The sequence below is a fragment of the Musa acuminata genome, chromosome BXJ2-3 (assembly GCF_036884655.1).
Source record: "Musa acuminata AAA Group cultivar baxijiao chromosome BXJ2-3, Cavendish_Baxijiao_AAA, whole genome shotgun sequence".
NCBI lineage: Eukaryota > Viridiplantae > Streptophyta > Magnoliopsida > Zingiberales > Musaceae > Musa > Musa acuminata.
Genome location: NC_088340.1, coordinates 34,744,488 through 34,769,021, shown reverse-complemented (window position 1 = coordinate 34,769,021; position 24,534 = coordinate 34,744,488). Strand labels below are relative to the sequence as shown.

The window sequence follows — 24,534 nt, the reverse complement described above, 5'->3', positions numbered from 1 at the left end:
ATTCAGGTTGATCTAGGTATTCTTGATATTCATACCATCAGTTTGGTATTAAAAGAAAGAGAATATAATTTAGAGATATGAGAAGTTGGAAAATAGGGATAAAAAGAGAAGGCACTTAAAAGGGGCTCAAGGTGAAAAGTAAGTCTCACCATCACAAAGACATAATATACAACATGGAGCCATCGCCTTAACTCTCATACATGCCATCAGCTTCTCGTTCAGGAGTCATGTCTCATCAACTTCTTGCTCATGAGTTATATCACATCAGCCTCCTATTCATGAGTCATGTCCTAGCAAATCCTACGCAAGAGTCACGTGAGTTGTCTCTCACTTAATATTCTTGAACTAATAATTACAAAAGCGCTCGATGCACCCTTCTTGAGCTAAGTATCACAAAAGTGTCTGATACATCTTTCTTGAGCTAAGCAACGCAAAAGCACATCATGTACCTTTCTCGAACTAAGTATCGCAAGAGCATCTAATATGCTTTTATTGAGCTAAGTATTACAAAAGTATCTAATGCATCTCTTTTGGGCTAAGCATCCCAAAAGCACTTGATATGCCCTTCTCACGCTAAGCATCCAAGAAATATCTAATAGACCCTTGTTCAGCTAAGCATCATAAAAGTGTCCAATGTGCTCTTTGTTGGGAAATCATAGGGGGCGACATCATATGCGCAGCGGAAGAACAAGAAAACAAAAATCCCCGATTCCCAAAAAGATGTTCATCGTCGTGCGAAGATTGGTGCGCAAAAAACACAAAACTGCGTATAGAGATTGTGTTACCTAGGGAGATCGTATATCCCTGTTTCCTTGCAGATCCTTAGGAGAGGGTGAAGGAGGTCAAGCGTCCTCCTCTCTAGCGGTGATCCACACAGCAGGGTTGCGACGACGCTCCTCAAAACTCCAGGCCTACTCTGAGGGGGAGAGGGAGAGGAGAATAGGAAGGGCAAGCAAAGACTCTAGCCTATGAGGCTGTGAATCCCTCCTATTTATAGAGATCCCGTGTCAAAACCCTAATGGGTCCTTTCCCTAGTGGGTATTGGATCTGCATCCAATAAGACAAGGGCTCCGTCGGATATCTCATATCCGAACCTCTACTCATCGCAATGCCTACCATATGTGTGTGACCCTCTAGGCCCAATATCGAGCTGGCCGTGAGTCATACCTGTCAGAACTCCTTCTAACTCAGTGAATTATTATCTCTGTAATAATTCACTCGACTCATCGACTACGGAAGTACTAGGCCACTACGCCGTAGTCCCCAGACGATACAGGGGAATCCAATCCATTGGACCTGTCTGTCCTTAGTTACCATGTACCTATAGTCCCTCATCCATCTAATATCCCAGAGACCGTATATCGAGCATGGTGCTGTCAGACCCATACGGTTTCTACTCGAGTCTCGCTCTAATCGGATTCTCCCGGAGAACTCTTTCTCTCTCAACCCGAATGACCCTGGCCAGGGATTTGTCTGAGCAAGAACACATGGGATATTCCTCTCATGATACCGAGAGTGGATGATCCTCTATCGACACTCAATAGCCCTCGTAAGGTCGACTACCACTCCCAATGACCAGCTGTACTAGATCTGGGAACAGCCAAACCTATAAGTCTGGTATCAAAGAGTGGAGCACTCATACAGGACATCCTTGGTGTCTCAAGTCTAAGAACCAGATACACCACTAGGACTACGGAATCGTTGTCTGACAATAAGGCATCATCAACCATCCAGCATTCCGTAAGCGGATCAATCAGTGAACTCATTCTCCAATGAGCACCTGTACTGTATCCCTAGTGTCCCTACACGAGCAGCTATGAGACCAGCTGCGTCCATAGCTGCTCGTGTATACAGCACACCAGTCTATCCGGTTATCACGATGTCCCTCTCGAGTAACCTATGACCGGGATTATTTAGGATATGTGTTTAAAGGTGAATCGATCTCATTATCGTGATCTCATCACGATCCGATTCCCATTGCACAAATCCAAGGACATCACAATATATATGCATTTATGCAATAGTTATAAAGTGATATACGCCAAAATATAATGGGCAAAAAGATTCTGTATCAAGTCACACGTGCCATCACTCACGTGATTGGCTTGCTGGGCACTTATGGGTTAAACATTCAAAGAGAGTCTAATGTGTCATTCTCAATCTAAGCATTGCAAAAGTGACTGATGCATTCTCCTCGAGTTGAGCTAGAGCAATTTCCAATACATGTTGATAGCTTGAAGTGTGGTAGCATCGTCAACAATCAAGCAATTTGCATACCATTGATACTCTTGGAATATTTTATCTATATTGTATAATAATCTTCTTATTAACTCTAGATAAAAAAATACTTGGATTATGATAAACAAGATCAATTATTGTTCAATATATTTATACTATCCTTGTTGGCTACTGACTTACGTCATATGGATCACGTCAAAAAAATCTATTTGATTTTAATTTGTACATAAGTCTGACCCTTTGAGCAAGCGTCGAGTCGATCTCAACCCTTTGAGCAAGCGTCGAGCCTCTCTTTTGGCTAAATTGGATTTCTTACGTAGGTAATTTTAAATCAAATCAAGTTGATCTAGAATTACCAATATTTATACTATCATTTTTTACTCAAAAGAAAAATATGAGAGATTAAAAATTAGGTAAAAACAAAGAGGGCATTGGTGGGCATCACCGCTATTACGTTTCCCTTCCCATAAATTCCATTAGCTTTCCACTTGAGAGTCACATCCCATCCACTTTTGAATCAAGCGAGTCACATCTCACAAGCTTCCTTCTCAGGATTCACGTGAGCTATCTCTTGCTCAATCTTCTAGGCTAAGCATCCCGGTGCTCTCCATAAGTTGAGCCACAGCAATTTCAATGAACCATTCTAACGCGACCAGCCGACCAGGTTGGGTATTGGGCACATGCATTCGGACGCAAAGGGAGTTCAGCCCGATCACGTTACCCAAAAAGCAGCTCCTACGCCGTTGGATGTCAGAGTTTACTTGTCGCTCATAGTTCCGACGATTGATGGCCCAGACGGCAAGCACAGCGACACCGAGCACCGAGGGGCACGAACAACAACAAAATCCTCCGAAGATGAATTACCAGAGATATCAACGCCTGTGTGTCTCTTACTCACTCTGCTTTCTCTGTTTTACGAGGTGAGGAATGTGTAAAGAGACGATGGTGGATGGGAACGGTGGTAGCTCAGCCGGGTTATGAACGGACTAAGGGAAGTTTTTGCTTTGCCTTTCCAGTGGGGTGCCGATCATGCACTGCTCCAAAAACAAACTGCACCTCCAACTCTCGTGACGTCACGCAGTCCATGACCGGCAACCCACGAGAAAGGCAAACCAAAAGCTTCCCTCGATCAGTTCATAACCCAGCCGAGCCACCACCGTCGTCTCCCTGCACCATCCCCACCTCACAGAAGAGAGAGAGAGAGTACAGACACAGAGATGATTCTGTCAGCTATTTTCGAAGGGCTGATATCTCTGGTAATCCTTCTTCGGAGGACTCTGCTGTTCTTCGTGCCCCTCCTGCTCGGCGTCGGGGTGCTTGCCGTCACCATCTGGTCCATCAATCTCCGGACATATGAGCCACAAGTAAACGCCGACATCGCAGCGGCGGAGGAGCTGCTCTTCGGGTCCCGTGATCAAGCTGACCTCCCTCCGCCTGAGCAACACACCGACAGCCAAAGATCTAAGAATGAATGAGCAAAGCCCCTTTCTGATCTCTTAGCATCCAAAACCAATCCACTGTTTTCGCTCATTTGATTTCTTGCATGCAATTTGTTGGAAGATGTGAATATCTATGAAACAAGTAAACAGTATAAAAGTACTTTCTTTTCTTTTTTCACATCCGTAGATTATGTCAAGTAAATTAGAGTTTTATGTTTCTTTTCTCCCTTTTTTTTTTTCCTTTTTTGATAGGGAATAAAAATTTAGTGATTGCATTAAAGGATTTAATCTATAAATTTGAATTATCTTAGGGAAAAAGATGTGGTACAATAAAAAATATGTCACACTTTTTTTTTTTAATCTTGAATCATGATCGTCATACTAAAAAAGCATCCAATTATTTATTAACTAAATAATAATTTTATTTATAATAAATTTAAATAACATTCAATCGCACTAAATCGATATATAAATCAAACAATTATCATTTGTTCATTACCCGACACGTGATAGTTCATTTTCAAACCATAGGTGAATTACACTCTCGATAATAAATAAGTGATACTCATTTTTCCTAATAACTAAGAGGAGAACATAAAGCGACCATGTATGACAGTTCACTAATTAATATTAGCATATGACAATCTTCACTTCACAGTATTTGTAGCCTATTGCTATTGTCACTATAGTTTTTACAACATAATCGACTCAAGTGAGAACAATTTGTCTATCTTGAAGGCATACTTGAAAGTACAAATGTTAATGATATAGTGGTCCGACGCTATGGTGTTGAAGTTTAGAAACAATCATCTTGAAATGACATAACCATCTTGATGCTTTGACAATTTTTAAGGCATGATCATCCTGATGATGTTACATGATTATATATATATATATATATATATATATATATAATTAGTGTCTAATCAAATATATATTAACATTGATCATTTTGACTTAGACTCGTTATTGATTAATTTTTAATGTGGTATCAGTGCTAAGTGGATAAAATTTGAATTAAATGAGTCAAAATTTTCAAAAGATAAGATTGAGTTATGAATGAATTGAAAAAAAAATTGAGCCATGATCAAGCTGCAAGTTTGATAGCCTAAGAAAAGATACGATAGATTAAGAGAATATGAAGAGAAAATAAATAGACTAAGAGGATAATCTCATAACGAGAAAATAAATAAATAACATATGAAGAGAGATAAACTAAGAGGATAGTCTCATATCACTTGAAAAAGTCAAATTATATATAATAGGTTTGAATCATAATCTAAAAGCTTAAGCTTTTAGTTAAATTAATCTCTGATCTAATATATGCTAACTCTAATCTATTAGTGCTACTCTCTTTCTTGGCGATGAAGTAAACGGACTAATAGGCCTAAGTTTTTTCTTGATATGAGCTTTAAATTTTGGCTTTACCACGCTTGGATATTCATATAGATTCTATCGATATAAGCTGTGATTTTTCTTTGCACATGCAATCGCAAGCATCAATATTGACGGCATATCCATTATCCAATGACTCCCTTTCGAGTTGGCTATCGCATTCTTACATCTTTATCAAAGAAAAGTGAGGTTATTTTTGTATAATTCAATCTTTATTTTTTTTTCATTATACTATACGTAGGAACATAATAGCATTAAATATATAGTCAATAAACATTATATCTTCATTATGCATATTATCATCTTCAATATTCATCATATTATTTCAATGTGTGGATTCTTTTGCAATCAATCAAATTTTTTGAAAAGGATAGTCGTTATATTTGTCCTTTTCAAATATAATGACAACAAAAGATCCATATAGTTAATTCTAAATGTTCACATATATTTTAGTTGTCTGATTTTCAAGATGACTTGGCTTTCACGTAGAACTATGTGGTGCGTCAAATCTATAGGTTTGGATCTTATAAAACTATATCACAGATGTGTTTGATAATATTCCTTCGATGCTTCAAAAAACTCGATGGATATCAAATTTTTAAAAATACTAATTTAGATTAATCAAGAGGTAATCCATAGTGATATGGTATGATAAATGATGTGCGTCTTGGGATAGCATACTTAATATTTTTTATAATATAAAAAAAAGTTATAGATAATTTCATTATGATCATATGTTACTAAGATGATGGTGAAAGATCACCTGTTGCTGAGTTATCTACAACCAATCAAGTATCAATCTACTTGTGTCGCCACTAAACAATTGGGATACCGAGATCGCACCAGCTTAATCAAACGTCAAACATGAGTGGATACCATGCGACTTCCACCTTGGATGAATCGAGAATGGTATGGATGTTTCCTTGCCGATGCTTTTCTCCCACTTGCCCACATTAACACGCTACCATATTACCATAAAACAACGTAGGTGCTTTCAGCGTCGTCACATCACCATAAAACAAACGGCGACAGCGACGACGCCATCTCGCCGCGTCCTTCACACGCAACCTGCTCGCCGCGGTGGTCCGGCGGCGACAATAGATTCCGCCGCCCTCCGCCGTCGAGGCATTCGTCGATCCGACGGTCTAGATCGCATAACTTCCGAGATTCCGAGAATATCGAATATTCTTGTGCACGATTTGATCTTCGATTTGGATTCCACCGTCTTTCGAAGCGGCGATCATGCCGATGCAGATGCGATTGTAGTCGCCGTCGCATGAGTTCACACGAAGGGAAAGTTGACCATGAACGTGTAAAACGATGTCTGACGTGATGAGGAGATAGCTGCAGATTCATGAACCTTAATGGGATCCCTCTTTCTTGACGCCAGATTCTTCCTCCCACTTGCCCATTAAACTACCGCGACCCCCGCCGCCCATGTCGACACCCGACAGCGACGGCGACTCTGGTCTCCCCGTTAAACAGAGGCAGCGCCGTCGTCACTCGATTGGAACCCGGCGCGCTGACTCCACCTCGCCGCGTCCGTCCTCCCCACGCAACCCTCCCGCCGCGGTCGTGGCGGGCCCCACCTTCCTCCTCGCCAACAGCGAGCGGCATTCGGCGCTAGGGAGGGGACGGCGTCGCCCCTTTCTTGGCTCCCCGAGGGCCGAAGCGGCCCCCTCCTCGTTTGTTGCGGGTCCCGCGCAGATAGATTTCCACTGCCGCTTTCCTGGGCCGTTCTCATGGACGTTGACGGGATCCCGCACCGCTGCTTCGGTGGATCGAATGTTCCGGGCAAGTCAAACGGAATCCAATTTGAATCCCAGCTCATGATTGAACCCAATGTGAGTTTGGGATCGAGGAATCTGGGCGGAATCAAGATCTGGCATCGAGCGGGTCTAGGTGGTGTCCCTGTGTTCTACCTGATGCTTTCTCCCACTTGCCCTCTAAAATACTGCAAAACCATGACGTGGGTGCTCTCGATGTCGGCACTCGATGACAAAGGCTCACCACCGGCACTCGACATATACAACATTAGTATATCTTTTTGGCTTATACGAACAGAATTTAAGTATTAATCCGAAACCAAATTCGAAGACACCCGACTCACTACGCCGCGTCTTCTTCCGGTCCCGCACCACGTGTAGTTACGCGGCAGGCCCGCCGCGGTGGTCGACACGCGGGCCCCTGGCTCGTCTCTGACGTCGGCCCTCGCTGACGTCGCACCCCACGCCGACCCTCCGCGGTCTCCCAAGGGGCAAGCGGGCCCCACGCTGCTCCGCTCCGATACCGGCGACGTCAGCCATGACGGACTCGGCCGGCCCCACGCCGCACTTGCGGAAGCCTGCGGTCATGCACACGTGTCTGCCTCACCTCCTCCGTCGGTATAAATGTCGCCCGTTTCTTCTTCGCCAAGTTCCAAACCCTTCTTCTTCCCTGTCTTCCGTTCGTATTACCCCGTGGCCGGCGAAGAGAGCGAGAGGATGAACGGCAGCGATCTGGTGCTCCCACCCGGGTTCCGCTTCCATCCAACGGACGAGGAGCTGGTAGTGCACTACCTCCTCCGCCGGTGCGCCGCGCAGCCTATCCCCGTGCCCATCGTCGCCGAGGTCGACCTGTACAAGTACGATCCGTGGCAGCTCCCAGGTAGGTGCGCCTGGTCGTCCCCCTCTCGCCCGCTTTAATTCTCACCCGTCCGATGCGAATCGTACGGTGCAGATCGTTCCTGACGTCTCCCAATCTCGCCAGGCATGGCCCGCTACGGGGAGGAGGAGTGGTACTTCTTCTCGCCCCGCGACCGCAAGTACCCCAACGGGTCGAGGCCTAACCGGGCGGCGGGCACCGGCTACTGGAAGGCCACCGGGGCCGACAAGCCCATCGGCTCGCCCCGCCCGGTCGCCATCAAGAAGGCGCTCGTGTTCTATTCCGGGAAGCCGCCCAAGGGGGAGAAGACCAACTGGATCATGCACGAGTACCGCCTCGCCGACGTCGACCGCTCCGCCCGCAAAAAGAACCACAGCCTCCGGGTATGTCCCACGCGTCCCTTGCCGAATGCAACGCCTCTTGGACCTGATCCGGTTTCTATCTATTATTATTATTTTATATCATAAAAAATAGCACATAGCGGGAAAAAAAGATAAATAAAATAATTAATTATTTTATGATCAATATGCAGTTCGATGACTGGGTGCTATGCCGGATCTACCACAAGAAGGGCGCCGTGGGGAAGCAGGCCAACCCGGACCGGAAGCCGGCCGGCCCGAAGAGCCAGCCTCGGCCGGCGCCACAGCCGCAGCTAAAGCAGGAGGTCGTCTCGCACGCGCGGGCGCCCAAGACGGACATGATCTGCTTCGACTCGGCCGAGTCGCTGCCGCGGTTGCTGGGCGAGTCGAGCAGCTCGGGGCACGCGCCGTCGTACACGTCGCCCGACTTCGCGTGCGAGCGGGAGGCCGAGAGCCAGCCCCGGTGGGCCGACGACGGCTTCAGCGACTGGATGATCGACCTCGGAGTCGGGCTCATCGACGACGCTGCCGCCGCCTCCGCAGTGGCAGCTGCCGGAGACGCGTTCCCGCCGTTGTCGCCCGCGGCCGCGTTCCGCGACTCGTTCCAGGACCTCTTCGTGTATCTCCAAACACCGGTCTAGTGGGTCCCTACACGCACAGAAAAAACCCACGAGCACTACATACGTGCTGAGGTAATAAGATTAAAAAAAGGAGCAAAAAAGAATTCTTTAGGATTAGGTAATGGTTGTCATTTAGGTTGTGGGGTCAGCGATGATGTAGGATGGGTATCAAGTGGGGATTTAGAATAGTGGGGATGCACGGCCTGCAAAATTTTGTTTGCTTCTTGTATGCGCAGTGTGTGTTAATGGTGATTGAATCCTTAGACAAATGCAAGTGCTTGCGTAATCCCTCGGGCTTCTTTGTAGGTTATTAGTTGGTGCTGTGCTTGACGAGTAGATTGCCAATGTGTTGTCCTCATCCTAAATGCCCTCTGTAAGCATTTGAGGGCAATTAAAAGCGCAAACATAGAGAGTGATGATTGTCAATATAAACTTAATCATATGTATGATATTAATAAAACATTTAAGATGTATATATGCATCATCATTTAATTCAAGTTTTAGATGTTTGAATCGGCCTATCAATCTAATATACATTTGTCTTCTGAAACCTAAAACTTATGCATATGTCATTGCAGTTAATCTCTGTTAGCTATCATAATTTAGTTGCTACTTGAATCTTTGATTTGCATTGACATCCTTTATAAACTCATTATGATGATTTTTTTGGATTTGACGCAATATAATTCCACATGAATTGGGGAATATATGATACCATCATCTGTATCAAAACACGTGTGTGAATATAACAGTCCACGAGCTATACTATAAAAAGCCCATTCATGTACATGCCAAATCAGATAGAAAATCTCTCACTCAATCAATGCATTCAACTTTGTTGCTTTGCACTTTTCTAACACTTCAACTCGTCAAAATAATTTAAGCATCGAAGAATTTTTATCCGGTATACCGTGATGTAATTTTATAGGGTTCAACATCTTTTAGAATCTTTTTGATTTTGTTGTTTTTTATATCAGAAAGAGACAAACACGAAATAAGGTTACCGTTGTTTTCGAATTAGTATCTAATTTGGATAATCATATTTCGATTTAATAATTTGTCACTGAAAGAAGGATCTTTCCTAACTTGTCTAAATAAATCATGTTGGTGTCTATGACGATGATGCCATTAACACGGCCTAACTTGTCTATGATAACAACACGATCAATACAATCCAAAATGATCTCTACGATGACAGTGTAGTTGACACGGGCCAAAGCACCTTATACGATGGTAACACAATCCATGACCTAAAATGTTCTCTATGACAATAATATAGTTGACACATATGAAAGCACACTATATATTGCTAATGTAGCTGACACGACCAACTCTATGATGATAGCACAATTAATATGATCCAAAATGCTATCTGTGATGACGACACGATCGACACAACCTGAAACACCTCCTCTAATAATAATATTATTCAACCGACATAATCTATCCTCTTTATCGATAGATTTAATAATTGCACTACACTTAAAAGAGGCTAACGAAGGGAATAGGGCGGGGGAGGAAGAGTGGGTGGGGGTTGGAGAATTATAATCAAATAATAATATAATAAAGGTGACCGACACCTCAATAATAAGTGGTCAATACCTTAGTCAAGTGGCTAATATCATAGTGCTAGTCATAGGTGCTCTGCAAGTCAATCACGTGAATGATGACACGTATGACATGATATGCATTCTTTTTGCTCATTATATTATTTGATATTTTATTATTTTATATTACTTATTATATATATATATATATATATATATATATATATATATATATATATATATATATATATATATATATATATATATTTGTGCAATGGAAATCAGATCGTAATGAGATCACAATAATGAGACCAATTCACCTTTAAACACAGATCCTAAATAATTCTGGTTATATGTTATTCGAGAAGGATATGAGATAACTAAACAGACTAGTGTACTATATGTATGTACATATGATGGCGACGGCTAGTCTTATAGCTGCTCGTTTGGGGACACTAGGGCTACAGTGCAGATACTCATTAGAAAATGAGTTCACTGATTGATCCGCTTACAGAATGCTATATGGTTAATGATACCTCATTATTAGACAGTGATTTTATTATCCTAGTTGTGTACTTGGCTCTTAGACTTGAGACACTAAGGATGTCCTGTATAAGTATTCCATTCTTTGATACCAAACTTATAAGTTTAGAAGTTTCAAATCTAACATAATTGGTCATTGGGAGTGATAGCCAACTTTACAATGACTATTGAGGGTCGATAGAGGATCATCCACTCTCGGTATCATGAGAGGAATATCTCATGTGTTCTTGCTCAAACAAATTCTTGGTCAGGGTCATTCAGATTAAGAGAAAAAGAGTTTTCCGGGAGAATCCGATTAGAGTGAGACTTGAGTAGAAACTGTATGGGTCTTATAGCATCTTACCCGGTATATGGTCTATGAGATATTAAATGGATGAGGGACTATAGATACACGGTAATTGATGGCAAACAGGTCCAATGGATTGGATTCCCCTGTATCGTGTAGGTACTACAACGTAGTGGCCTAATACATCCGCAATCATTGAGTTGAGTGAATTATTATGAGGATAATAATTCACTGAGCTAGAAATAATTTTGACATGTATGACTCACGGCCAGTTCGATATTTGGCCTAGAGGGTCACACACATATAATAGAAATTGTGACGAGTAGATATTCAAATATGAGATATCTATCGGAGTCCATATCTTATTGGATATCTAATAACCCCTTAAATTATTGGATCCTATAGAAGAGATCCAATAAGAGCCAATGAGATATTATTGAATAGAGATTCACTAATCTAAGAGGCATGGATAGTTGGATGGAGATACAATACCCAATAGGATAGGATCTATTAGGGTTAAGTTGACAAGGGGTAGGATATATAGGCTAGAGCTTCTCTTGGTTGTCATCTCTTATTCTCCGCTTCCCTTCTCCTCCTCGAATAGTAGGCTTGGAAATTTAAGGAGCGTCGTCGCAATCCTATTGTGTGGATCACCGTTAGAGAGGAGGATGCTTGACCTCTTTCATTATTTTTTACAGATCTGTAGGAATTCAGGGATATATGATCTCCCTAGGTAAAACATAATCTTTCATATATGCAGTTTTCGGTTTTACGGATTTTGCACACAAATCTTTGCACCACGACGAACACAATTTATGAAAAATTTGAGGGTTTTTATTTTATGTTCTTTCGTTGCGTATGTGATGTCGTTCCTAGATTTCCCCACACATGATGTCAGATGGTCGACACCTTAGTACTAAGTGAACAACACTTAGTATCATGTGACTAGCACCTCAATATCATGTCCATAACATTTTTGCTATGTGTAGCTAACATGAAATGTCTTTACCAACCACATTGCACTTGTCATGTGTTCCCTAAATTCAATATAACACAATTCTACCTAAGCTAGGGAATACAAGAAATCATCGCTAGCATTAATGCATGACTACATATATAATAGTCCTAAGCCATATAATAAAAGGCCCCTTTGGGTGCATTCCAAAACACAAAAAAAAGTTCTCACTCAATTAGTGAATTCAACTTTGTTACTCTTGGTGTTTTGCTAATTCTTCAACTCCTGAGCTAACTTAAGCATGGGAAAGGCTTTGTCGTAGATACTATTCACATAGATTTGCAAGATTCGACATCTTCTAAATTTGATTGTTCTCGACACTAATACGAGAGAAATGTAGAATAAGATCCTAGTTGGCTCGAGTTAGTATCCAATTCGGATAATCAGATTTCTACAATAAATAAAAAAAATATTTATCATGATTGTGAGTTTAGATACTAAATCTTTATATTTCGATATTCAATTAATACTTTTACAATGTTCTTTCCTTTTTGTATATGTTTTACAAAGGGTAAGTGATAGAAAAAAGTGAACTTTAAACCTTAATTATTAAAATGAACCAATTAATTTAGTTGATTTTTTTATTGTTAAATGATATATCATACTTTCTTCTATTTTCATCATGAACTTATATTCAACTTACATGTGAAGCATAATCTAATTTATATTATATGTTGGATATATAGTTTAGCGTATTAATAATCTAAATTAAGATTATGTCTTTTATATAACTAAAGCTTTTATGTTGAATGATATTTGTTTTGGAAAGATGTTATTGATGTCTTGGTCAGTCCAATGTGATTCCAGTCTGTGTGTATAGGGATATCTGAGGTACCTTCGAGATAGAAACATCGAGCTCCCGAAGTGCCACCTGCATGAAGACCAAGGTGGAGAAAAGTTTTCTAACTCGATCCCTTCGATGTCTAGTTTAGTAACCCGAGGTAGGTGAGTGTGATAATCAATTATCAAAAAGTGATCCTTTATAACTATGTTAAAAGTGAACTTTTATACCTGGTAGTGAAGGGATGGAATATTCTGTGAAATATTCTTCGAGGGGGGTAATCTTTAACGGTCTTTAACAACCTAAATTTGGCTTTTTATTCACATAGGCAATAAGGGTACATATAACCTATATTAGCCTCCTTTGGAACCGTGTCCATATAGGTACACTGATGAGGAGTAGCCTTTGTCTCTTTCTTTTAGCTTAGATGTCATGCAAAGGACACTGTCGAATGGTGATTACTCAACAATAGGAGAGCGAGGGTGCCCAACTAATGCACCTTAAGCATACCTAAAAAAGTTGGTTGGGAAACCCATCCTCCTTGCCTTGGGCAACGAGGGGATCAGGGTGTCCAACCTACCCACCTTGGGTGGATAGGGGATCGATGCCTAACCTCTCCACATTGGGTGAAGGGAGAGGTTAGCTCTTGATTTGCCCACCTTGGAGGGGTGGTTGGCACCTGATTTCTCCACCTAGGGTAAAGGGGGAGGTCAATGCCCAACCGACCCATCTTAGGCAAAGAGGGGTCAATGCTCGACCTCTCTACCTTGGGCAAAGAGAGATATCGGTACTCGACCTACCCATATCGAGCGAAGAAGGGGTCAACACTTGACCTCTTTATCAGTCATAGATGTCCTACAAGCCAATCACGTGAGATGACACGCGTGATATGTTATATATTTTTTTGCTTATTATTATTGGTATTTTCTCACTTTATATTATATGTTGCATATATTGGGATCTCCATGAATCTATGCAATGGGAATCAAATCAGATCGACACTCAATAGTCTTCGTAAGGTTGGCTACCACTCTCGATGATCGGCTGAGCTAGATTTGGAATCTCTAGACCTATAAGTTCGGTATCAAAGAGTGGAGTACTCATATAGGACATCATTAGTGTCTCAAGTCTAAGGACCAGATATACAAATGAGACTGCGTAATCGTTGTTGATAATAAGACATCATCAACCATCCAACATTATGTAAGTGGATCAATAAGTGAACTCATTCTCCAATGAGCACATGTATTGTATACCTAGTATCCCCACACAAATAGCTATGAGACCAGCTGTATTCATTATATAGACGGGTATATAGCACACCAGTCTATCCGGTTATCTCGATGTCCCTCTCTAGTAACCTATGACCGGGATTACTTATGATATGTGTTTAAAGGTGAATCGGTCTCATTATCATGATCTCATCACGATCCGATTCCTATTGTACAAATCCATGAACATCACAATATATTTATGTGTATAAAGTGATAAAATATCAAAATATAATAAGCAAAAATACTGCGTGTCAAGTCACACGTGTCATCACTCACGTGATTGGCTTGCAGAGCGCCTATAACTAGCGCATTGAGCATATTTTACTTTTTGTCTCCTATTGTGTTCATGTAGATCAAATTTTTTTGACTCACACACCATAGGTACATTTTGTGTTATGCCTCTCCTCATAGTAGACTTCTTCTCAAGTAGGTCAAGTTTTTTTAACTCATATGACTAGGGCATATTTTATATTGTGTCTTCCAACTTGACGAGTTTTTTCACACGTGACTTGGGTTTTCCCAACTGATATGCCTCATACAAATTTTATCTTATGCCTGATAGGTTTATTTATGCTTTTAAAGGTAGTCTCCGTATATTGGCCATCTTTACACTTCTTGAGGTATCTCTTGAAGAGTTGGAGTTGCATCCACTTTCAAGGGAGGTGTGCTTCTTACCCTTCCTAATATGCCATCATGTTGTAATTAATTTTGAGGTTAGGGTATTACATTCCTAGTTCTCCCCTTCAAGACAGGTTAGTCTTTGGGTGTCTTGGCCTTTAAACACATCGCTACTCTAATACCTCAGCTTTCTAGCATATCGATTTCAAAGTACTTATTCCACCTCCATAAGTTAGGATGTCTTTCTTTTCTCACACAAGCTCCTTTTGATCTCACAACTAATAATTGGTCAAGGAGGTTGGCCCTCCATCATCGAATACCGATGGGTGGAGGAATTTTTGACCTCCTCTTTGTCGGGAGAGTTAATCCCCGTGAATTCAAAAATCCTTTATGATTTAGAGTTCATGAAGAGCACATATGATCGAGACTTAATAATAACTCCATAACTCGTAGACTATTTATGGACTAGGTACTCTATTCCGATCGAGTTCGAGTTATAAGTCCCTTAGCTATGTTACTATCCATATAGCCCAATGTTTAATTTTTTTTTTGTTTATCTTCTAAAACACTAAATGTGAGACTTCGCTTTCCTCTCCACTAGTGATTGTATATTACCTCCAAATGGTGGAGGATATCATCCTCCTAGATAAGGCCCAACTCATGATACTATTTAGTAGTATTCATCGGGAACCATGCTAATATTATCTTGACTCGTAAACTTTTTATCGCTTGCTTTTGATTGTGCAAGATAAAAAGTGACTATTACCTAGCTACTCGGGAGGGCTTAAAGGTTAGTGATGCCCCTTCCAACAATAAGGGTTAGAAGGAGCGCTTCTTCTTAATAGGCATAGGTCAGAATTAGGGGTTCAATCTCGTTTAATCCATACACTCTATAGATAATATATTTTCTTTCTTGTTAGACGAGAAGGTGGATCAAGTATTTCGATCGAGAGATATGCTCTCTTCTTTTGAGGTTGTCAAGAAGATGAAAGAGGATTAGCTACTCGATACGGGTCTCAACCCTACTCCTTGAGGTATGATTTGAACACCCCTCCCTCTTTTCTCTCTTCTTTCTATTTTTTTAAGAAATTATCATATGTAGTCTCATGACTTTAATTTTCTACAAGTATGGATCTTTGAGCCTTATGGAGATGAAGAGCTGGCTCTTGTTCAGACACAATAGTAGCCTCTTTCATCCGCGAGCCGTCACCTAAGGTATAAGCTCTGACCTAGTCTAACCATCCTTCGATCGCTAGTTAATGAAGAAAAAAGAAATCATGAGGAAGGTGGCCCATCCTTAGTCGTCGAGGAGTTTGAGGTTGAGTGAATTCCTAAAGAGGAATTGAGTGAGGTTCCTCCTACCCCGAGATATTAATGTTTTCATAAGGTCTTGAGGTCCTTCTTGAAAAGAAATAGAGAAACAATGATCAATTGACTTATGCATGAGCAAATCTTTTACCATTCATGATTAAAAAAAAGTCAACCCATCAAATCAACTCCAAATACTTCATTATAGTTCAGATAAAAGAATCTATAAGAAAAGTAAAAAAAATATGAAGCAACGTCAGAACTAGAAAGAATGTGACTGAGGATTTCTATCAATAAAAAAATTAACATGATAACGAGCTAGTCATACATATAAACATTTAAGTAGATTGAGATAATCAAGATAATCTCATGTAAAAGCTGAAAAAGTAAGAATTTTATGGATAAATTACATTTAGAATCGATAAAATTAATTTTGTTAATAATTTTAATACTAACTAAACTACACTTCTTATTATTAGTTCTGTGATCAACGGCAACGTTTTCCCGAGTCCAAGCTGACGTGTCCAACGCCACCGAGAAAGAGTTTCCGAGACGCAAGAAAAAAGGTACGGCGTGCAAATAAAGAAACTAACAATTACCAAAACCCACGTGCCGGATTCTTCCCCCCGCCAACATACGGCGGACGCACAGCCTTAACGTGCACTCTCTGTACGACACGTCTTCTCAAGACCCGAACCCTGCTCAATACGAAGCAGCCGATCCCCGTAAATGACCAAAACGCGGTAGGTCGAAACCTCGGGCCACGAGCACGCTGACGTGGTGATCGTATCGGCTGTGTGAATGACGACAACGGTCATGATGATCGTCCGTGGATCGCTGCGTCATCTGTAATCTTATGGTACGTATTGGTCCGGGAGAAAAGGAGACGAGCAAGCCCAGATAACGATGAGACAAACTCCTTCCTCCATCTCACCATCTCCTCCTTTCCTCTCCTCTCCCTCTCTCTCTCCCTCCCTATTTCTTCCCCCTTCTTCTCCGAGGAGTTTATGTAACAGTGTGCGACAATGGCTGTCCGATTGATGAGATCACCAACGTTGGCGTGGAGGAAGATGGCTTCTCTGGCGGCCTTTGGTCGTAGCCTCTGCCCTACATCGCCTCTGTTCCCGGCGCCGGCTTGCGGCAACCACGGAAGTCTCCTTCGCCCGGTACGGCACCTTGGGTCGGGAGAAGCCGCTGGTGAAGGCGTGTTGCAGGTGGACAATCGCTGCAGTGATCAGGTTTAATCCTTTGCCTTATATGCGATTGTGCCGGATTTATCTTAGGGTTTATGTACCCAATCTTTCTTATGAAAGTGATATATTTGGTTTTTAGGTTTTAAGTTTAGTTGAATCCTTCTTTTTATTAGACATTTTGAGAGGGTGGTCAGGTAAGATTTTCACTTGAGGGTAGTGATGGCAAAATGTGCCAAAGCTGCCCCAACGCAGAGCCCGATGCATTCACGGAGGGAAGATGTTGATGTTGCTGGTGACGAGGATTTGGATTCCTGTGAGTGTCGGTGTCCCGATTATTAAATTCAAGGGTAAAGGATTTTATAGACGACATTAGAACTTCTGATGTAATTTTGACATTTCCCTCTCAAATGCCCAGTGGCTTGTACTATCTGCTTGTAGATTTGAACGTTCTCTGTATGGGAGAAACCTGTTAAATTGCAAGAGAATTCATTATGTCATGTTTACGGAAAAGGATCAACATGATAATCGGTACATGGTTCTCTTTAATTCGCTCACCACGTAGAGACCATGTGATAGATGTGACTGATATTTAATGCTTTCTTGTATTAGTTTCAGCCGTATACCACAAGTTGCTTCTTACTTTTTTATCTTTTGCAAATTTGAGCATGAGGATCAAGAGATAAAAATGTTTGACCAGATCATGGCCTTACTTGGTAGATGAAAGGCATAGTATCAGATCTTTAACCATATGATTGCTCAATGGAATTGAATAGCAAAGTTCTAGTTAAAAGAATTCTTTGACAAGTTGGGAGAATACTCATAACTTTTCATATGGGCTCAGAAGTTCATGTATCATTTTTTTTTTTTTTTTGCTTAACTATTTTGTGGAAACATTTGGAGGACAGGATTCATGAATGACGCTAATGGACATGAAAACATATAATGGAATGCCAACAGTTTGTTTTTGATAGGTCTCTTGTTATGTGTGTCATGTTTTGACTTAGATTTATTGAGTAAGGAAGTGTTATATGCTTATTTAGACAGCATCATGAAGGATTATACTGTATGTAATTGAAAACTTGAGAAATCCTAGCAAATCTTCCTGGTTTGTGTACAAATATAAGGCTGAAATCCTAGATCTACTTTTCTTCATCTGCTAAGTTGATTAAATTTATTGCTGAGCAAACAATAGGGAGATATTTGAGGACTTTAAATTGGAGGAGACCTTACCAGATATGCTGTGTTAAATAGATTACTGTGCAAGATGATAGTAAGCAAGAGATGATGGTTTCTTTTGTTGAAAAATATTATGTTGGATGTGTGGCCAACTTGGAGTGATATATACCCACAAATTTTCAAGCTTAGGAATTGGGAGACTTGACAATTATTTTATCCAAAAGTAGAACTGTTCCTGATTTCACTATTGATCCTAGAAGACAGGAAAGCCAAGGAAAACGTGCCAAAGAGATAGAACGGGGCAAGGGAGGAACAGGATTTAGATAAGGGGACATAAATTTGTTGGTTGGAAAGGAGGTCCTTCTCATGTTACTGAGGTGAAAATAAAATAAATTACCAGTTATGTTTTTAGGTTCAGTGTTTTGGCTTTGACCACTGCTTAGTTTTTATACATTTCAGGAGTCCTTGGAATATTGAGATTACTACATGGTTTAGTAAATTATAGATCAAGGACTGTAGTTTCCAACTACATTACGAACAATTAGACTTACCTACTGCAGAAGTATAATGGTAGTCTTGTAGATTCTTAAGATTTCTGGCTGCATCTCAAGGATTTTCGTCATGGTAATGGCAGGTGCTGGATTTTCCTGGAGGAAAGGTTATGTTTGTCCCTGAAATGAGGTTCTTACCAGGGTCTCCAAATGAACGAATCAACTGCTACCGTGTTCTTGATGACAATGGGCAAACTATATCAGGCAGCAGATTCCAGGAGGTATTCGTTCTCCCCTCTTTGGTAGTGATTTGCAATTTTTTTAAAGCAGAACAAAGCAGAAATTTCAGAGCATTGTAAGAAGAAGAGTTCACAAAATTTTAGTGTGCTATTGATTGTTGCTAACAAAACCATTTTTTAACATCAGGTGAGCAAAGAAGTCGCCATCAAAATGTACAGTGACATGGTCACTCTTCAAGTTATGGATACTATCTTCTATGAAGCTCAGAGACAAGGAAGAATCTCCTTTTATCTTACCTCTAATGGGGAGGAAGCTATAAATGTTGCATCAGCTGCTGCTCTTACCATGGATGATATCGTCTTTCCTCAGGTACATAAACAGAATGAATGATCCTTTTTTTCTCTTGTTGCTGTTATCCGCTGATGACATAATCTAATCATTATGGATAACCATGCTTAATCTAGTACAGGGAGCCTGGTGTGCTCTTGTGGCGAGGTTTCACCTTGCAAGAATTTGCAAACCAATGCTTTGGCAACATGTTAGATTATGGTAAAGGACGACAGATGCCAATCCACTATGGGTCAAGCCGGCTCAATTACTTCACGGTCTCATCGCCTATAGCGTAAGGATCAACTTCCTCTTATAAGCCAGTATATAGATCAGATATTTTCTCCTCACATTCTGTACTTCACAGTACACAAATCCCTCATGCTGTTGGAGCTGCTTATTCCCTCAAGACGGACGGGAAGAATGCATGCACCATCACTTATTTCGGAGACGGTGGCACCAGCGAGGTACACAAGCAAGTTCACTACTGCTGCATCAGTAAAACTTCCACCACCATGCATGATTGATTTTTCTGATTGAGAAATGTTGTGGCAGGGAGATTTCCATGCTGCACTAAACTTTGCCGCGGTCATGGAGTCACCAGTCATCTTCTTTTGCCGTAACAATGGATGGGCAATAAGCACACCTACAGAAGAACAATTTCGAAGTATTGACGAATCCACGTAGTTCATTAGGATCTTCCCCCAAAACTAGATCTAATATTGCTGTGCTGTTGAAATGGTAGGTGACGGTGCTGTTGTCCGAGGTCAGGCTTATGGAATACACAGTATCCGTGTCGATGGCAATGATGCTCTTGCTGTGTACAGTGCAGTGCATGCTGCCCGCGAGATGGCCGTCCATGATTGCAGGCCTGTTTTGGTTGAGGTGGGGGTGTCAATCTTTACTGATAAAATCACTCTTCAAGATTGCTGAACTCAACACTGCTTCAAACGAACAGGCACTGACATATAGAGTGGGGCATCACTCTACATCAGATGACTCCACCAAGTATCGGTCGATCGATGAGATCGAGCACTGGAAGACTGCACGAGACCCTGTGTCGAGATTCAGGAAATGGGTTGAAGGAAATGGCTGGTGGAGTGAAGCTGCTGAAGTGGAACACAGAAGCAGTACCAGGAAGGAGGTATTGTAAACTGCAAATTGTAATGCTTGTGATACAGAACTCTCTCAGCATCCATTCCCTCTAATATCTCTGTGCATGGCATCCCATCTTGCAGCTATTGCGAGCTATTCAGGTTGCAGAGAGAGCCGAAAAACCTCCGTTGAGCGAGCTATTCACAGATGTGTATGATCAAGTTCCTGCGAACCTGCGGGAGCAAGAGAAATCACTCCGCGAAACCATCAAGAAACATCGGAACGACTATCCATCTGATGTGCCGGTCTAGTAGAACATCCAAAGGCCCATATCTGTAGTTCATTACAACTCTGTTGTTTCTGGGAACCATCAATAGATGTATTCCAAGAACAAAGGATAGAATAAATGTAAACAAGTTGAATAGCCAAACATTCATTATATTGTTTCTAGTTAAGTCTTATTAGATCCTCCTCTATCTTTACTCGTATGACTAATCGCAATTGTTGCTATATTAATTTTGAAAAAACACTTAATTATTTTATATTAAAATATTTTTTTTCATCTTTTCTGATAACGTGCAGTATTTTTACCTCAATTACACATTTCTTTTATGCAAATTATTTCTTAGCCGTTCAACGTTCCTATACATAAACTATAGCTGATCTTGTAATAGTATGATAAATTATTCCTTTAATAAACTCTCCAATTTAATTTTTTTTATTTTTTTAAATAATATCTTCATGGATAATATCTTTACATTACCTTATAATATTTTTAATAATAATATAAAATACTATAATAGAGTAAAAAAAGACTATGTTGCACTGTTTTTTTAAATATTACTGAAAATATTATAACAAAGTGCAAAAATATTATTTATTATAAATAATATTTTTATCAAATTTATACCGTAACATAGTGTAAAAATATTATAACTAGATCAGTTCACCCCGTAGACCGACCAATTCATAGATAAATAAAGATAAGTATTAGACCAATTCATAATTATGCAAATTAATTCTTAGTCGTTCAACGTTCCTATACATATACTATTCCTATACATATACTATAGTTGATCTTATAATAGTATGATAAAATCATTCCTTTAATATACTCTCCAATTTATTTTTTAAATTTTTATTAATAATATCTTCATGGATAATATTTTCATAATATAATATATTCTATGATCATCTAGATTCAAAAGGTTTTCATCAAAGGTAGATTTCCAAAAAAAAAAAAAAAAACTTCTTTTTGAGTTTTTATCAAAAAAAGCATCCTCAAATTTTCTAACACTATCCTTTTTTTTTACCTAATACTTGAAATACCCCTTTCCCCTTCCTTTTCATAGGGACCTATCCACAACATAAATCGATCTAGTTACAATATTTTTACACTACATTATAATGTTTTCAATAATAATATGAAAATACTATAATTATGTTGCAATATTTTTTTCTAATATTGCTGAAAATACTATAACATAAGTGTAAAAATACGTAATGGAACCCATTCATAGAAAAATAAAAATAGATATTAGACAAAAAAAAATGCCATTAGAGAATTATGAAAATGAAGGATACTTCCCGAACAAAACCCAAAAAAATTTTGGAATTCACCTTTTCTTCAACATTATATAATTTTTCTCCTTGTACTATAAAGAATTTTCACCAAATACTGAATTATCTAACTCCATAATTTATCCTGCACTTCTTCATGCATATCATACACTGATGTGCCATGGGTAAAAGAAGGAAGCTACATTGATGAGAACAAATGCACGTGAGAAACTATCACGTATATATCACATCTTCTCTCCTATCATATTTTACAGCTAATTGAGGTTTTGGATTCAAGGTGTTATTCCAACTCCCAAAAAGTCTATGAAGGGAACGTTCTTGCCCCTCTCATGCTGCTCATTATCATCCCCACGTCTGATTGCATGGCCTACACAACTATCATACTCGGAGGAGAATTCGGAGTTAGGAGCAGCAGCCCTCTCGTTGTGACCATCCTCGCATGCTCTGAGACTCCTGTAAGTTTGGTGACGATGGCGAATCGATTGATCATGGAGCTGTGAAGTCTCAAGAGTAGAGCAACTGCATCTAAAGCTGGAGTAGTTTCTTCTCTCTGAACCAAATCCTTGTGGTACCAAATGGATCCTTGATCCGAAGAAGGCTGATGCAGGAGTAGTTGTACCGTTCGTGCCATCTCCAACCTCAAAAGGTAGCTGCGAAGTAAAATCCTGATCGGTTCTCTTCCTCATGAGCTTTAATCTTTCTCTGTGCCGGCGAGCCATGATGACATGCCAGTGGTTCTTCACTGAGTTGTCTGTTCTTCCAGGGAAGAGCTGTGCGATCAGTGCCCACTTGTTTCCATGAACTTGTTGAGCTGCAAGCAGCATTTCTTCCTCTTCCGCTGTGAATGGGCTTTTGTTAATCCTCGGGTCAAGTTGGTTGAACCACCTCAGTCTGCAGCTCTTACCTGCAAAAGGATGAAAACAACACATGGCACACAGTTCTTCGAGAGCAAGAGAAGGTAAGAGAAAACACACCTGATCTACCTTGCAGCTTCTCAGCTATCGAGTTCCAGTTGTGAGGCCCAAACTGCTCTACAAGCTGCCGCAGCTTCGCATCTTCGCTTGGTTTCCAGTGCCCACGAGGGCATGCCTTCATGTCACCTGATCCAGTGGATGTTGCCGTCGATTCCATCACTGCTCCTACTAAAACTAGGGGATGGGAAGAGAGGAAGAGAAGTAAGAAACGAGGAGTTAGATTGGGTTAGGGTTTGGATGGCATGTCCTTTTTGTTAGTTGTACACGACAGAGAAGGAAGGGTGGCAGTGTTCTAGTTGCGTGTTAGGCCATTGCCCAACATCTCTCTCTATCAAATTGCACCTGTCCTAACTCCATTAATGGAGTCATATGTACACGTTCTTTCCTTTTAACTTCCTCGACAATCCTCTCTATCATACACATCTCTCCAAAGAAAAATCTTTCTTTGAGAGGTCTTGGGTTAACAACAGTGCAAGAAACAGATTCATCAAGTTCTTTATTTTGGTAGATCAAAGAACGTCATGGTCTCATCCACGTTATTGAAACAGGTGACTGGAATACCCACATAACTAATGTTGATTGCTACAAAGACAAAGGTAACTAATATATATACAAAGGTGCCATGAATTCCTTGTGCAAAAGTAGAGTAGGGTTTCAAAGCATTGACATGGCTCAGGTTTCCAGAAGAGTTCAGGGTTGAAGACATGATCGACTTGTCTCGCTGAAGATAGGGAACAGACAGCACGTCAAGAACACTGAGAAGCAACTTTTGAATCAATCAACTATGTCCTTAGAAAAAGTCTTGTAGACGAGGTTATAATTAATCCTCCATGCATGAACTTACAGTGTCTTGTTTGAGTTGCAATGTCAGAAGGCCATGTTTATCTAACTTTGTGGTCATGCTCATAGGCTTTCCAAGAAAGCTTAAACTCTCTCCTGCCTTCCATAATAGACATTTGAAATGTTCAGAAATAAGAGAATGTGTAAATGCAATAAAAGAAGCCAACCATCATTAAATTGTTTTTGATGTATGAGCCAAGTTAGATCTGATATCAGCACTTTATAAGGCTCAAATTATAGTATAATGGAGGAAATTAATGTGTCTAAAATGAATAAGGATGAAACTAAAACTAGATCACAATTACTCAAGTCCTAAAGGAATAGGGTTTGAACACCAACAATACAACATAAAAGTTTAAGCCATATATTTATATCCTAACATTGTGGAACTAATCTTCAACCTCCTTTATACATAAAATTAATCCTCAAAAGGCAATATCCTAATTCATTAGCTAACTACCAACTAATCACAAAGAGTTGCTTAGTCAAAGTAGTTTCACTATACATTCAGTGAGAAACTTCTGATATCATACAACAGTTGGCTGCCACAT

The 24,534-nt window shown here is 40.3% G+C and overlaps 3 protein-coding genes across 6 annotated transcripts; 2 read left to right on the top strand and 1 right to left on the bottom strand.

Moving 5' to 3' along the window:
* Nucleotides 1-7,503: 7,503 nt before the first annotated feature.
* Nucleotides 7,504-8,980, top strand: LOC135607878 (NAC transcription factor 32-like). 3 transcript variants are annotated; one of them, XM_065100052.1, is made up of 3 exons: nucleotides 7,504-7,718; nucleotides 7,821-8,098; nucleotides 8,248-8,980. In XM_065100052.1, the coding sequence occupies exons 1-3, from the start codon at nucleotides 7,556-7,558 to the stop codon at nucleotides 8,713-8,715; spliced, it is 909 nt and encodes a 302-aa protein (XP_064956124.1). In that variant the 5' UTR covers nucleotides 7,504-7,555; the 3' UTR covers nucleotides 8,716-8,980. The 3 variants fall into 3 exon arrangements, with proteins under 3 accessions (XP_064956124.1, XP_064956125.1, XP_064956126.1); XM_065100053.1 differs by having other exon boundaries at nucleotides 7,578-7,718; nucleotides 7,791-8,098; XM_065100054.1 differs by having other exon boundaries at nucleotides 7,583-7,722.
* Nucleotides 8,981-16,966: 7,986 nt separating this feature from the next.
* Nucleotides 16,967-21,038, top strand: LOC135607876 (2-oxoisovalerate dehydrogenase subunit alpha 2, mitochondrial-like). Its single transcript, XM_065100051.1, has 9 exons — nucleotides 16,967-17,304; nucleotides 19,070-19,207; nucleotides 19,353-19,535; nucleotides 19,631-19,788; nucleotides 19,861-19,960; nucleotides 20,049-20,160; nucleotides 20,239-20,378; nucleotides 20,452-20,637; nucleotides 20,732-21,038. Exons 1-9 carry the CDS (start codon nucleotides 17,092-17,094, stop codon nucleotides 20,897-20,899), a joined length of 1,398 nt encoding a protein of 465 aa, XP_064956123.1. The 5' UTR covers nucleotides 16,967-17,091; the 3' UTR covers nucleotides 20,900-21,038.
* A 1,197-nt stretch (nucleotides 21,039-22,235) lies between these two features.
* On the bottom strand, nucleotides 22,236-23,474 carry LOC103979410 (transcription factor MYB54). Of its 2 annotated transcripts, none has more exons than XM_009395548.3 (2): nucleotides 23,153-23,474; nucleotides 22,236-23,073 (listed from the first exon to the last, which is right to left on the bottom strand). In XM_009395548.3, the coding sequence occupies exons 1-2, from the start codon at nucleotides 23,298-23,300 to the stop codon at nucleotides 22,442-22,444; spliced, it is 780 nt and encodes a 259-aa protein (XP_009393823.2). In that variant the 5' UTR covers nucleotides 23,301-23,474; the 3' UTR covers nucleotides 22,236-22,441. The 2 variants fall into 2 exon arrangements, with proteins under 2 accessions (XP_009393823.2, XP_009393822.2); XM_009395547.3 differs by having other exon boundaries at nucleotides 22,240-23,073; nucleotides 23,144-23,472.
* Nucleotides 23,475-24,534: the final 1,060 nt, after the last annotated feature.